General features: G+C 40.6%; 1 protein-coding gene across 3 annotated transcripts in view; it reads left to right on the forward strand.

The window, feature by feature from the left end:
* The window catches only part of ABCC2 (ATP binding cassette subfamily C member 2), a 52,239-nt gene that overhangs the window by 9,358 nt on the left and 29,207 nt on the right, over nucleotides 1-13,674 (forward strand). For 2 of the 3 annotated variants that reach the window (XM_016124246.2, XM_016124245.2), the window contains 11 exons: nucleotides 2,861-2,986; nucleotides 4,546-4,680; nucleotides 4,917-5,024; nucleotides 5,427-5,482; nucleotides 6,609-6,843; nucleotides 7,312-7,475; nucleotides 8,141-8,318; nucleotides 11,069-11,323; nucleotides 12,060-12,125; nucleotides 12,374-12,511; nucleotides 13,057-13,203. In XM_016124246.2, coding sequence (XP_015979732.2) covers nucleotides 2,861-2,986; nucleotides 4,546-4,680; nucleotides 4,917-5,024; nucleotides 5,427-5,482; nucleotides 6,609-6,843; nucleotides 7,312-7,475; nucleotides 8,141-8,318; nucleotides 11,069-11,323; nucleotides 12,060-12,125; nucleotides 12,374-12,511; nucleotides 13,057-13,203 — 1,608 coding nt within the window. Of the gene's footprint in view, nucleotides 1-2,860; nucleotides 2,987-4,545; nucleotides 4,681-4,916; nucleotides 5,025-5,426; nucleotides 5,483-6,608; nucleotides 6,844-7,311; nucleotides 7,476-8,140; nucleotides 8,319-11,068; nucleotides 11,324-12,059; nucleotides 12,126-12,373; nucleotides 12,512-13,056; nucleotides 13,204-13,674 lie in introns of those variants that run through there. The other variant, XM_016124247.2, reaches the window with a different exon arrangement.

Here is a 13,674-nt window from a genome sequence, read left to right on the forward strand (position 1 = left end):
GGACTGAAAACACCTGTTCTTTTCTATGAATATTTTAAAAACATAATTGAACTTATTATGCATGCAATTTTGTATGCTACTTTTTTTTTTTACATGAACTGATATAAAAAGCATTTTCAGGGGTTAACATTATTTTTCAACATAATTTTTTATGACTAACAAAATTGTTCATCACATGAGTATACCATACTTATTTAAACAACTCTTGCAACATGAACTTCTCTCTACACCCTTCTACCACGTTTTGGATTATTTTAGGTTTTATAAATTCTCCAGTATTAAAAATGAGACTCCAGTTAACATTATTGTGCACAAATATTTGTCTGCAATTCAGATTATGTCCTCAGAATAGATTCCTAAAAGTTGAATTACTATATCAAGTATATGAGCAGTTTAAGGTTTTTGAAATGCAGTGGAAATTTTTTATAATTTAGCAAGGCTTTTGCCAACATATAGTCTCACCAAAAGTGTGTTAAACTGCATTTATCTGCACTCTTGCTAGCATTACATAATATTATGTTTCTTTAATTTTATATGCAAAAATAGCATCTTATTTTTTACTTTGCATTTCTACAAGTACTAAATGCAATTGATTTTTTAAAATTTGTTAAGAATATTTCTTCTTTGTGAATTGTCTGTTCACATTACTTCCTCATTTTTTTAAGTGGAGGTGTTTATCTTCTGAATAGATGATTGACAGAGGGCTGAAATTTTAAAAGGTACAAAAGGGTACATGCTAACCCTAGTTACTCGTTCTGTTGGAGTTGGCAGCCATCAATACGAGTTCTAGAGATAAACAACTCACATTTGTACAAATTCCTATTTACATATTTTTTTTCACACAAATGCTGGTGTCTCATTCTCTGTGTCTTAGAGATCTTCTATTTTTAGCATATAAAGATCTGCTTCTTTCTTTTTACTGACTTCTTAAGATGCTGTTATTTGGATGTGCCATAATTTATGTGCCCTAAACGATAGAAATTTAGGTAGTTTTTAACCTTCCGCCATCATAAGCCATGCTGCAATAAATAGCTTTGTATATATGAGTGTATCTGTAGGATAAATTTCTAAAAATGGAATTACTGGGATAAGAGTATGTGGACTTGAAATTTTTATAGATAGTATGCATTTCCCTCCATCAAGGAAATTTCCTCAGTCTCACCAAATTTTTATTATAAAACTTTTTGATATTTGCTAATCAATTAAATGAAAAACAGTAGATTATAATTTGAAATTGCACTCTCTTATTATTAGTGAGGTTAAACATCTTTTACAGTTTAGAAGCCCTTTGTGTTTCTTTTTCTTTAAATTATCTGTTTATATTCTATTTTTTGCATTGGTTGTTAGTTTGTTTTTTAAATATTGTTTTGTAGGAATTCTTTATAGCATAAATTGGTCCTTTTTGATATGGATTGCTCCATGTATTTCTAATCAATTTGTACAGAGTTTGGCCTGGGGAGTGGTCTGCTGGTTGGTATTCTCTTTATTTAGTCATCTTCAAGGATGCTTGCTCTATTTTATCTCTTAATTCGCCTAAAGGCTAACACAACTTACCACTTCAAAAGTCATTATTTATTTCCAAAAAAAAAAAAAAAATGCAGTCTCATGTGCGGTAAGCATAGTACTGTGTAGTATATTATATACTTGAGAAAAAAATGCATTCCCCTTATTAACATGTCTTTGACTCTATGCCTTGCTAAATAACAGCACTGATCCTATTGGTTAAGGGTGCAGTCATCTCTCTCCTTGGCTTGTTTTCATTATGAAGGGCCCAGTATCTTAGCAATTCTGGATGAATGAGACATGAGAATGAGTAAGGTTAGATGGATGGCAGTAGAAAGAGATGAGGATAGGTGGGATACTAAAAATCTTCATTTTCAGGGCTAAGATACTGGTGGACCTCCTCAGTGGAAGTAGTAATTTTCCATCTTAATGAGTGGAGATGATACTTTAGAATGATACAATATGTATTATGACTCATGAGCTTATAGGACAAATACTGATTGGCTTGGAGTCATTTTAGGATGACATAGTTGCAATCATTTGCAATATTTTCAAAGGTTATATAGTGAAAAGGCTGGGACTAATGACTAAAGACAGGTAATAGTGTCATTCCAGTTGGGGTGGGAGATCCTACTTTTAAAACTATTGTATTAATTATCTATTGCTGTGTAACAAATTGCGTCAAAATTTAGCAGCTTAAAAATAAACAGTTTTTATCTCATTGTTTCCTCACATCAAGAATTTGGGGGCAGCGTATCTGGGTTTTTTTTTTTTTCAAGATCTCTAATGAGGTTATAGTTAATATGCTGGGACTAAGGTCATCTGAAGTTTTGATTGTGACTAGAAGATCTGATTCTACAGTGACTCATTCAAATGGCCTTTGGCAGGAGGTCTCAGTGCCTTACCAAGTGGCCTCTCTGTAGAGCTGCTTGAGTGCCCTCACAATGGGGCTAGTAGCGTTCCTTGCAGTGAGTGATCTAAGAGAGCGAACAAGGAGGAAGCCACTTTGTTTTCCATCTTGGAAGTCACATATTCTCACTTTCACCATATTCTGTTCATTAGAAGCAAGTCACTAAGTTCAGTCCGCACTCAAGGGAATGGGAATAAAGTTCTGCTTTTTGAAAGGAGGAATGTCGAAAAATTTGTGGGCACGTTTAAAAATGATCACATTCAACATTCCTCAAAAACACTTAAACAGCATACTTTGACTTTCATTACATCATTTGAGTTACATGTATCCATTCATGCCAGAAATATTTATTGAGTTATCTGAATCATGAATACCATTTTTACCATCTATTACTGGGAACCATTTTATTGTGACATCCTCCTAACAGCGGTCTTTTTTCCTTCTCAGGTGCTTGTTGTGTTTCTTCTTATTCTAGCAGCCATAGAACTGGCTCTTGTATTGACAGAAGACTCTGGACAAGCCTCAGTCCCTGCCATTAGATATACCAATCCAAGCCTCTACCTGGGCACATGGGTAAGGGCTATGGCCACTTCTGCCTTGTCTATCTTCTCTCTGCTCATAGTCATCTCGCTGAAATGTACTCTTTTGGAATGAAATTAAGTCCAATTTTGGCTACCTTTTTCAAGGGACCTATGATGAAGCAAAGCTTGATTGTAATGGGGTCAAACAAAGTTTAGCTTTTCATCTTCTTTTGAACATTAATTCAGAGAGCCTTCTCTCTAGAGTAAGTTCTAACTTTAATGACTAAGATATATAGCTTATGCCCTCATATCTTGCCATCTAAGGACCATTTGTAGAATCCAAATTTCTTAACGTAAAATAATTTTCTTAAATGCTGTAAATATTGTTTTTTAAATTGATTGACTGTAGACTCTAATCAGTGGATCACTGAGTCTGGAGTTATTTGCATAAACTTGATGACAAAAGCTAATGTTCCTTCAACAAACATTTTTTTGAGGGGGATACTATATAGTTTTTTAAATTAAATTTATTGAGGTGACTTTGGTTAGTAAAATTATATCAGTTTCAAGTGTACAATTCAATAATACACTATATGTATAGAACATACTATATTGTGTGTTCACCACCCAAAGTTAAATTTCTTTCCGAGATGCCATCATTTCAAAAGAGGAAGATGCCTCATAATTATTTGGATTTCTAGTCTTTCTCAAAAAAATCAGAATATCTGACAACTATGGTCCCACGTTCCCAAAGGCCAATGGTCAGCTAGGGTTGAGTAGCAGTTGCCCCCATCCTGAGACGAGGTATGCGCTCACTACAGTCCCCCAGACTCACTGCACTCAGTACCATGGACTGCCTGACTCCCGTAGGCATTTTTGTTTTAACACTGTTATAACACAAAGGAAGGTGGCGGTGGCGCGGTGTGCTGCAGCCATGTCACAGAGCCGATTGTGCGCATCGCTTCCCAGCCCCGCATCTAGTGACATCATGTGGAATCCACCACGGTGGGAGTCTTGCTGCCACAGAAGTTGGCAAATGCTACAAATTATAGCTTCCCCCTCTCTTCCAGAATGCTGGTTTACTAATTAATTAATTAGTTAATTAATTTGCATTTAATTAATTACATATAGGCGAACTATTACAGGCAAGCTGTTTTTATTAATTGCTTTGTCTGCTCTTACTAGAAAATCATGATACAGACACCTTGCACCTATTCAGCAGAATCCGCCTCCTCCAGCAGACGATTGTAGGGCCAGAGATTAATTTCCTTGGGTCTTGGAAAGATTTTTCTGGCTCTCAAAACGACTCCATTAAAATGCAGATGGTAACCCTCTGTGTCCTTGGCTAACTCCCCACTCAAGTGTGGTAAATAGAGATGGAGTCAGTAAGAGGGTCCAAGGGGGAGCACGGAGGCCCTGAAAGAGAGAGTTGGATGGCATCAGGGAGGACATCTGCAGTCTGGCACTTCTGTTCTTTCTGCCTGGCCAGATTAGGTATAACAACCTCCTCCTTCAGCTCTCCTTTCTTCCTTTGTTTTCTGACATCCTTTTTGCCCCTTGTCCTTGACCAGTGACAACATTTATCAGAGCCTGATGTGAATTTCTCTCTAGCTCCTGGTTTTGCTGATCCAACACAGCAGGCGATGGTGTGTGCAGAAGGACTCTTGGTTCCTGTCCTTATTCTGGATTCTCTCAATACTCTGTGATACTTTCCAATTCCAGACTCTGATCCGGATGCTGTTACAGGTAAGGAGGAAAGAGAGGGTGATGTGAGGAGAAACTGCCAGGCAACTTCTGAGTCAGAGCGATTTGCATAAAGTAAGTTGAGCTGCAGGACAGAACTGTATTTAGGGGGTTCGATATAAGACTTAATCACAAGTATTGACATCTGTGGGCTATTTAGACTTAATCTGAATGAAAGGCTCATTTTCTCTGTTTTTTTTTTTTTTCTTTTTTCTGTTTTGTTTTTTGTTTTCCCATAGGGCGACAATTCCAATCTGGCCTACTCCTGCCTGTTCTTCATTTCTTATGCATTCCAGATCCTGATCTTGATCCTTTCAGCATTTTCAGAAAAAGATGAGCTATCAGATGTAAGACTCTATATATACCTACCTCGTAGATTATTTGATTGCATGGCACCTTGACAAATGAAACTTTGAGATGTGTAGGTCTCTTGGAAGTTCCCTGAGCCCAGAATACAATGGTATAGATCATTTTGTGACATAAGGAAACAGAAAGGGACTAGTGTGGAAATACTCACCTTTACATTGACCCGCTGATCTTCGGCACAGATAATTCATATATCTATGACAGAAGGTTTGATTACCCCTCTACTAGTAACTTTGGGGTCTCCAAATAAATATATGGTGACCAGCCTACTTCAGTATCATATCTAGTTTCTAACACAAAATTATATCAGTTTCTGATTTTAGAGTCCCATAAAATTCCTGTTTCCAATTGATTTACTTTCTCATTCTTTGTATGTCTTGCAGAATCCATCACTCACGGCTTCTTTTCTGAGTAACATTACCTTTAGTTGGTATGACAGGTAGGAAATACCTGGAGAGTGGGTTGTCACTATCCCTTCCCCCTCAGTCTTCTGAAAGTGATGGAAACCTTAATTTTTAAAAATGCCTTGTGCGGCCTCCATTTCTCCTCTACTTAGAGTCAGAGAATGTTAAAACTTACAGATCGATTTAGTTGAATCCCTTCATTGGAAGATTGGGGCTCTTGGTAACCTGGAGGTTCCAAGGAGAAAAGGTAGGGGAGTAAGAAAAGGAAGCAGTACAACAGGAAAAGGGAAATGTGAGGGCAGGCAGTGTGGCGCAGATTCGGAGGGTAAGGGATGAAATACCTGGCCCGGGCTCCCAGAGGATCTGGAGTATATGTTCTTGTCCTTTGTAGTTCCATGGACTCTTTTGATTATTAGCACCCATGAATCCCTTTTCAGATCGTGTTTTAAATGCATAAAAGACATATGATTATTAAGAAAAACAAATATATTGAAGTATAGCTACTTAAATCTATTTTTTAAAACCAAAATACAAGTGTTTCTGTATTAATGCATTAAATAACAAGATCTAGTCACGGGTCTAATAATGACCATAGTTTCAAAGTAGCGATGCATGTAAATAAGCCATGAAAACATCGTGATTTCTCCTGGTGACAAAGGCATAGGTATTCCTTTTTACAACTCTGGTTGGTTGCCTACACTTATATTAGAAGGAAAGGCCAAATATCAGTTAAAAGCTATTAAAAATCAAGATGTAATTTATTTTCCATCCGTGTTCTCAAATCCCAGGTTGAGGGGCTCTGACCTAGAGAGACAGTGCCGAGGTGTCCTCCAGATCTGCTCAGTTCTTTCAGGGTGTTCATCCCCTCAGGGAGATGCCAGAGCAGCAGAGAGGCAGCCAGTGTTTGAGGAGGAAAGAGCAGGGGGGAGGTGATGCTCTTCCCTTTCCCTTGTCGTCTACCACCTTCTGCCACCCCCACAATATCTCTTTCTTGCTCTCCTCCACTCTTCCATCAAGTTCAGAGGGTCAGGAGAGATGGGGTGGTGTGGCAAGGGAGAAGTCTGTTTCTTCTGTCCTCCATCCCGGAACTGGGAGGCAGGTTTTGATAGAGACACCAAGTAGACAGCCTCTGACTCAGCCTGTGGGTCCCTCTTGTCCTAGCATCATTCTGAAAGGCTATAAGCAACCTCTGACCCTGGAAGATGTCTGGGATGTTAACGAAGAGATTAAAACCAAGACGCTAGTCAGCAGATTTGAAAAGGTCATGGCGGAGGAGCTGCCAAAGGCTAGGCGGGCATTCCAGAGACGGCAGCAGAAGAAATCCCAGGGGAACTCTGGAGGCAACCTGAACGGCCTGAACAAGAACCTGAGCCAAACTCAAGAGTTTCTGGTCCTGGTAACTGTCCATGAGGGTCATGAGGGTCTGCATAAATGTTCTTTATGGCTCGGACAAGGGGACATTAGTGTCATGGTGATTTTGTCCTCATATTTTTATTGCACTTTATCCTTTGCAGTGCATATTTTATCATTAACAGTATTCACAATCCTAACGGTCCCTTAGTGATGAATACGTGGGGGCGGGGGTGTAACGTACTCTTCGCTCTCCTTTTGTGTATATTTGAAATTTTCTATAATAAAATGTTCTCAAAAATAGAAAAATAAAATAATACCTTAACATTACTAGAATTTGTACCTTGGTGGGAGTTAGCATTAGCAGCTAAATAATTCACTATTTCACTCGAAAATATGTATTGTGTGCCACTGTGAGTCACCAAACTCTGGACAAAGAAGGCACCAGGGTTCAGTGCAGGACGTGGTCTTATATTCCTCAGCTCTGGACACTGTCCTTTGGTTTTGTACCTAGGAAGAAGCTGAAAAGAAACAAAAGAAATCCGAGACCACAGATGACTTTCCCAAGTCCTGGTTGGTCAAGACCCTCTTCAAAACTTTCCAAGTCATAATCCTGCAATCATTCCTACTGAAGCTGGTGAACGACATCTTAACGTTTCTGAGTCCTCAGCTGCTGAAGTGAGTCCCTGGGCCTGAGGGTGTCTCAGGGCCTCCTCTGCCACTCTCCTTCTTGACCCTCTGTATGCAGGCAGGAGCTTATTATTAAATTCCCATTTTCAAAAAATGCTCACAATTTTCTCTCACCTTACAGCATTGTGTTCTTGAAAAGCCTATGGCAGCTTTTGAAATCTAAGATGATATGTCCTTTAGCCTCCTCTTTTCCACGCCCCTCTGCTCCCCCACCATAGGAAGCCAGACACTTGGTAGGGGCTCTTGTTTGTTAAACAGGACTATCATGGCCTGAGCCACATCCAAGAGGTGGGTAGCATACCCCAGGAGGGCCTTGTACCTGGTGTCGCTACCTCCTGGCTCCCGGTCACGGTCTTCAGTGAGCAGTTCAGGATAACCATGACAGGACATCTGTCTGCTGAGGTCTATGGAATGAACTATGCTCCAGTGGAAGCCCTATTAACACGTGCTGGACACATGTCCTAAGCTCTTGCCGCTCGTCTCCACACCAAAGCAAAAGTGCTAGCACACTGTGGCACTCGGCCTTCCAAAAACACCAGACAGATCTGGCCACTTTTGTTACTCACAGGGTGGGGTAGGGGCGCGGGCCATGCAAGAGGAGGTTGAGGACCCTGTAAAGGCTTGATGAGAATCACTTGGTTTTGCTCTGGCAGACTTCTGATCTCCTTCGCAAATGACCGTAACAGCTATGTGTGGATTGGATATGTCTATTCCATCCTCTTGTTCGCCGTGGCCTTTATCCAGTCTGTCTCCCTTCAGTACTATTTTCAACTGTGCTTTATGCTGGGCGTAAATGTACGGACGACCATTATCGCATCTGTATATAAAAAGGTAAGTGGACTATCAGGTATCGCCAAAGAAAATCCCCTTAGTAAACGTGAGCATTTATTTCAAGATTGAAGAAAATTTGATGGAAATGATCATCGACCTCAACACTTAGTTTTGGCTAACCATACAGCCTTCTTTAGATGTTTCTTTGGAAATTAAAATACAAAAAGTGTGTATGTAGACATAAGGTGTGGGGGTGGGGTAGGAGGGAGCATGCACTCCAGGGAAAAGCTAGCAAATCGATCTCCCCCCAGGGTTTGCCTTTTAGCCTCAAAAGCTTGCATATTTGTCCTCCTCTTCTACCTCTCTTGGCAAGGTGAAAAATGCCTTGGGAAAGAATGTGAAGTCAGAAAAGAAGCTGGCTAAGGGCAGATTCTTAAAACTGCCAACATTTAAACTAGATACTACATGAAACTGCGTTCGTAAGATCTGGTGCATTCATCTCAAATTACTATTTTGCCATAGTCTAGAATGCTCTATGGGCCCAGGGCTCCATCTCCCCAGACTCAATTCTTCCTAGAGACTTCTTTTCCTAAATCTTTAGTGGCTGACCGACCCCTCTTCTGCCTGACTCCTTTTTTGTTTTGTAAATATATTCACTCTGCTTACTGAGTTCTGCAGAGATGATTTTCTTCAGATGATTTTGCTCAGATTCCCTCTGATATGTTGCATAAATGTTTAACTTTCTCAGGGCATCTGTATTTTCTGTATCTCTTAGATACCAAGATGAAGTTTCATTTTGTGCCTTAAGAAATGAAAATAGAGTCAATTACATTTCAATTTAAAGGAAAGAAAGAAAGAGAGAGAGAGAGAGAGAGAGAGAGAGAGAGAGAGAGAGAGAGAGAGAGAGAGAGAGAGAGAGAGAGAGAAATGAAAATAGATTAGTTAGGATCAGTGACTACAAGCCTGAGGAGAAGTTTCATACATGAGGAGATAAGAGTTTTTATAGGTCAGAACATCAAGCGGTTGCCCTTTCTTCTTTTTCTTCTGCCACTAGAGAGTTCCATCACAGCGATTTCTCCACTACAGTTTCTGGTTTTCTCTTTTGCTTTCCTCTCTTAAAACAGTGATGTGTCTGTCTTCCCCGCATAGATGTTGACTCATCAAGAGACCAGACAGGTAACCCAAATGTATTCAGGTCAGAAATCTGGTCAAATCCTTTAAACTGTCAGAAACCCTTACACTGAAATTTGTCTTTCCTCAAATTAATTTTTTAATTACCTTATTTCTTTTGGAGACATTGAGTTTCTGTTGGTTTGCAGGATATGAGGTCACTAACCAGGCTGTCTCAGTCATTTCTAAAGAATGTACACTTTTTTAAATGTGATGTTTCGTTCCCACTATTTTGATACTTAACAGATTTTGCAACTGTTGCATATATAAGGAATTCGTAAAATGGAACCCTTAATGAGACCTTCATTTAAATAAATATTGCTACTAAAATAGAATCTAAAACTAATTCCATATGTTTAGACAATGCTGCATATATGAAATATTATTAAACATGTTCACACCTATTATCAATCCATAGCACTGTAAAGTTACTGCATTATCCCCATTTTACAGAGAAATAAGGCTTAGCTAGTTTTAGTGCCTACAATTACACAGCCAAGAGCTGCCCCTAGACGAAGCCTATTGGGACTAGATCAATTACTTTTCCACTTTACTGAGATTTATTAAGAAAAGAAAACTATAGCAATCACCTTGAAGATGTTACTTTGTTGTGTTTTGTTTTTCTACACCAAAAGGGAGGCAGAGAGGTGGACTGATTTTTCTAGAGTCTTAATGGCCTAACATTTTAGGAAATTTCTCTTTTTACTGTATGACCAAGAATCCTGGTATGTTCCAAAGAAAAAAATATATATCAGTTGATTACACCACACCAACAGTGCTTTGGTGAGCATAGTGCAAGCCAGTTTCAGTGGCCCCCCAACCCAAGTCCCTTAGTGGGGTGCTTTATTGCAAGGCACTGTTGATCAGCCTTCTGATCTTTTAAAAATGAGAATAGGAGGCCCATACATAACATTTAGGTATCTAGACATTGCTTGAAAATTCCTGACAATAACAAAGTCGTTTTGCTTCAAATGTGTGAACCTGCAGTTTTCCTCTCTACTCTAAGATCTCTGTCTTTCCTGGGAATGGTTGCAACCTCCTCATAAGAGTATGGCTCCAAATAACATTGCCAAATCAAAAGGCTGCAAGGCCAGAATCAATAGATGCTTCCTCTCTTTATCCTTCCATTCATTCTATCCTTTAGTACTTGATTCCCTACTGTGTGCTCTATGATACAGTAGTGAAATGGACAGATGTAGTCCTTGTCCTCACAGAGTCTACATCTGGCAGGAAAATAGAAAAACAAGACAAGTGCAGCCCAATGTGATGAATGTAATGGCTGAGATAAGCACAAGATGTTATGGGGGTGCACAGGAGGGGTATCTAAGATGGAGAGTCAGGGAAATCTTTTCAGAAGAAGTTTCATCTAAACTAACACTAAAGAATAAGTAGGAATTTTCTGAGCAAACAAGTGGGGGTGGGGTGCGTGGGATTGGAGAAGGTGGGAATAGCAAGAAAAAGTGGTCAGGATGAGAGGACAGTGTACGTAACATTTGGAGACAAGAAGGCACAGCCTCTTGAAAAAGTTGTGTCCATGCGGAGCCCATCCTTTGCTGTAGTCTCACTTCCTGAGTTTCCCCTGTTACTCCCCAGGATCCTTGTCTTTGTCCATGTATTCTAATCCCAGTCTTTATCTTTAGGCACTGGTCCTATCCAACCAGGACAGGAAGCAGTACACTATTGGAGAAACAGTGAACTTGATGTCTGTGGATGCCCAGAAGCTCATGGATGTGACTTCCTATATCCACATGCTGTGGTCAACTGTTCTACAGATTGCCTTAGCCATTTTCTTCCTATGGAGAGAGTTGGGACCCTCAATCTTAGCAGGTGTTGGGTTGATGATAATCCTAATCCCACTTAATGGGATACTCACCACCAAAAGTAGGACTATTCAGGTAAAGAAACAAAGTCACCCGGGGGGTATATAGACCTTCTTCAAAGTTTAAAGTCTTTTTCTTATTTTTTTCTAACTCTTGTGGGAGTGTGAGCAAGGCAAAGCTGATGGAAGTCCTTATCTTCATTCATGTTAGAGGGAAGAGCCTGTTTCGAACAAGAGGAGCTGTCTAGGCACCCTGCACATAACTCTTGCACTCTCTCCACTGGGCTGTTCTTAGAACAGTAATTATTACCCCTGTTTTTCTATTATAGCAATACAAACCAATACAAACCTTGCAGGGCAGTCACATGAGCGACCCAAACTTTAAGCCCAAGTCTTGATCATCGACCTTGCTACACAGAAAATTAAGCAGGCTGACATGACAGCGAGTTAACTGGGTGGCTGTTTTAGATTATGGGGTCAAGAAAAGCCTCTGTGAGAAGGGGACATTTGAGCTGAGCTCTGAACATCACGAGCCTGACCAGGAAGGAGCAGGCCTTGAGAAAAACAACCTGAGAAGAGTGCATAGTCAGGCCAAGACTGTAGGAGGCAGAAATGGGCTTGGCACATTCAAGGAGCAGAAAGAAGGTGGCTGTGGCAGAGGCAGAGTGAGCAAAGAGGAGCGTGGGAAAGACACTGGGCACCTCGAGTTCTTACCGAGTGGCAGCCATGAGTGCTGCCACGAGTGTCTCCGGCAAATCTGGACCTTCTCACGTAAAAGTGTGTTTTGTTTTTGTTTTACTTTTTCCTGGCAGGTAAAAAATATGAAGAATAAAGATAAACGTTTGAAGATCATGAATGAGATTCTCACTGGTATCAAGGTGAGACACCAAGCGTAGGTGGCCCTCTGCGTGCAATGACAGCAGCAGGCCTTCACGAGCCCTGACGGAGGCTGTGGACTCCTGCTGCTAGGCCCGCAGGGTGTCGCATGACTCTCGATTCATTTACCCACAAGTCTCCTGTTATTTCTCTTACTACCCCCCCTCTAAGGCCCTCATTTGGGGGATGAGAAAGACCTGGTGTCCTTTTGGGTCAACGGTGTGAACTGTGCTCTTTTCTATCCTACTAGATCCTGAAATATTTTGCATGGGAACCTTCATTCAAAAACCAAGTCCATGACATTCGGAAGAAAGAGCTTAAGAACCTGCTCACCTTTGGGCAGCTGCAGTCTGTGATAATGTTTGTCTTATACTCAACTCCAGTCCTGGTGAGTGACATGAGTCAGTGGGCTGGGTCAGCTTCCTGAAGAGAAAGGGTTGTCCTGACAGACTGCTCAGCACCTGTAGGCCTGACCCCCAAAATCTAGGGAACTCCACCCCACTTTTTAACTCTCCAGGCCATTCTTCCTACTCTATGCCCCCAACTCTAGTTACACCCTTGCACACAATTTGGTGGTCTGGGACCCCAGAGCAAGTTGCAGGATATTCAGCATGAATATGGTATCCATGCATGATTTGCAAAGAAGGGCTTCTCATCTTCTTGGGGAGACCATATGGGGCAACAGCAGAAGAAACACTGGTATAGGAGCCAGGAAACCGGAGCTCTGGTTCCAGCAATGCCATTAATTGACTTTGTGAATCAGGCAAGATATTTCCTTCTCTTCTGGCTCAAATTTTTCATCTGTAACATGGGAAGGTTGATATAATCCCTAAGACTCCTGCCACTCTGATATGCTATGTTTCTGAGACTTAGTACAAGGCTACTTCAGCCCTTCTTTGTAGGACTAAATTGCTCACGACCTTGCTTTTCCAGGTATCTGTGGTCACATTTTCAGTTTACGTCCTTGTGGATAGCAACAATATTTTGGATGCAGAAAAGGCTTTCACCTCCATCACCCTCTTCAATATCCTACGCTTTCCCATAACCATGCTCCCCATGGTGATCTCCTATCTACTCCAGGTACGTAGGACTTTCACTGCTGATTGTCTCTGATTAATTATCTCTGATTTCAGAATTACCAGCCTATCACATCTCATTTCTAGCTTCTGCTGGTGACTTTCAATTAGAAAGATTTGTTAGTCTCTGGAGAACAATGGTTTGATCTTAGTAAAATCACAAGCTCTCTCTGAGTCCATTTATATGATGATACTTGTAAAAGCATTTATGATTGACCCTGGTACCTGGAACATTTCTAAACCCTTTTCCGAGCCTAGTTTTCCCTACGTTTTCCCAAGGCTCTTGAAGGATGTGTATAGCATTAGGGAACTACAGCATGAAGAGAGAGAAAAGATCCTCTCTTTGCATTAGGCCATGTGGTGGTAAAACTGAAGGCAATTTGAAAGCCTCACGCTGTCAGAAAATGAGTTTGGAGTTCAAGAGGCTTTGGATGGGCGAGGGCGAGTATCCGGCTTCTAAAAACTGAGCTTGGTC

The sequence above is a fragment of the Rousettus aegyptiacus genome, unplaced genomic scaffold (genome assembly GCF_014176215.1).
Source record: "Rousettus aegyptiacus isolate mRouAeg1 unplaced genomic scaffold, mRouAeg1.p scaffold_m13_p_6, whole genome shotgun sequence".
Taxonomy (NCBI): Eukaryota; Metazoa; Chordata; class Mammalia; order Chiroptera; family Pteropodidae; genus Rousettus; species Rousettus aegyptiacus.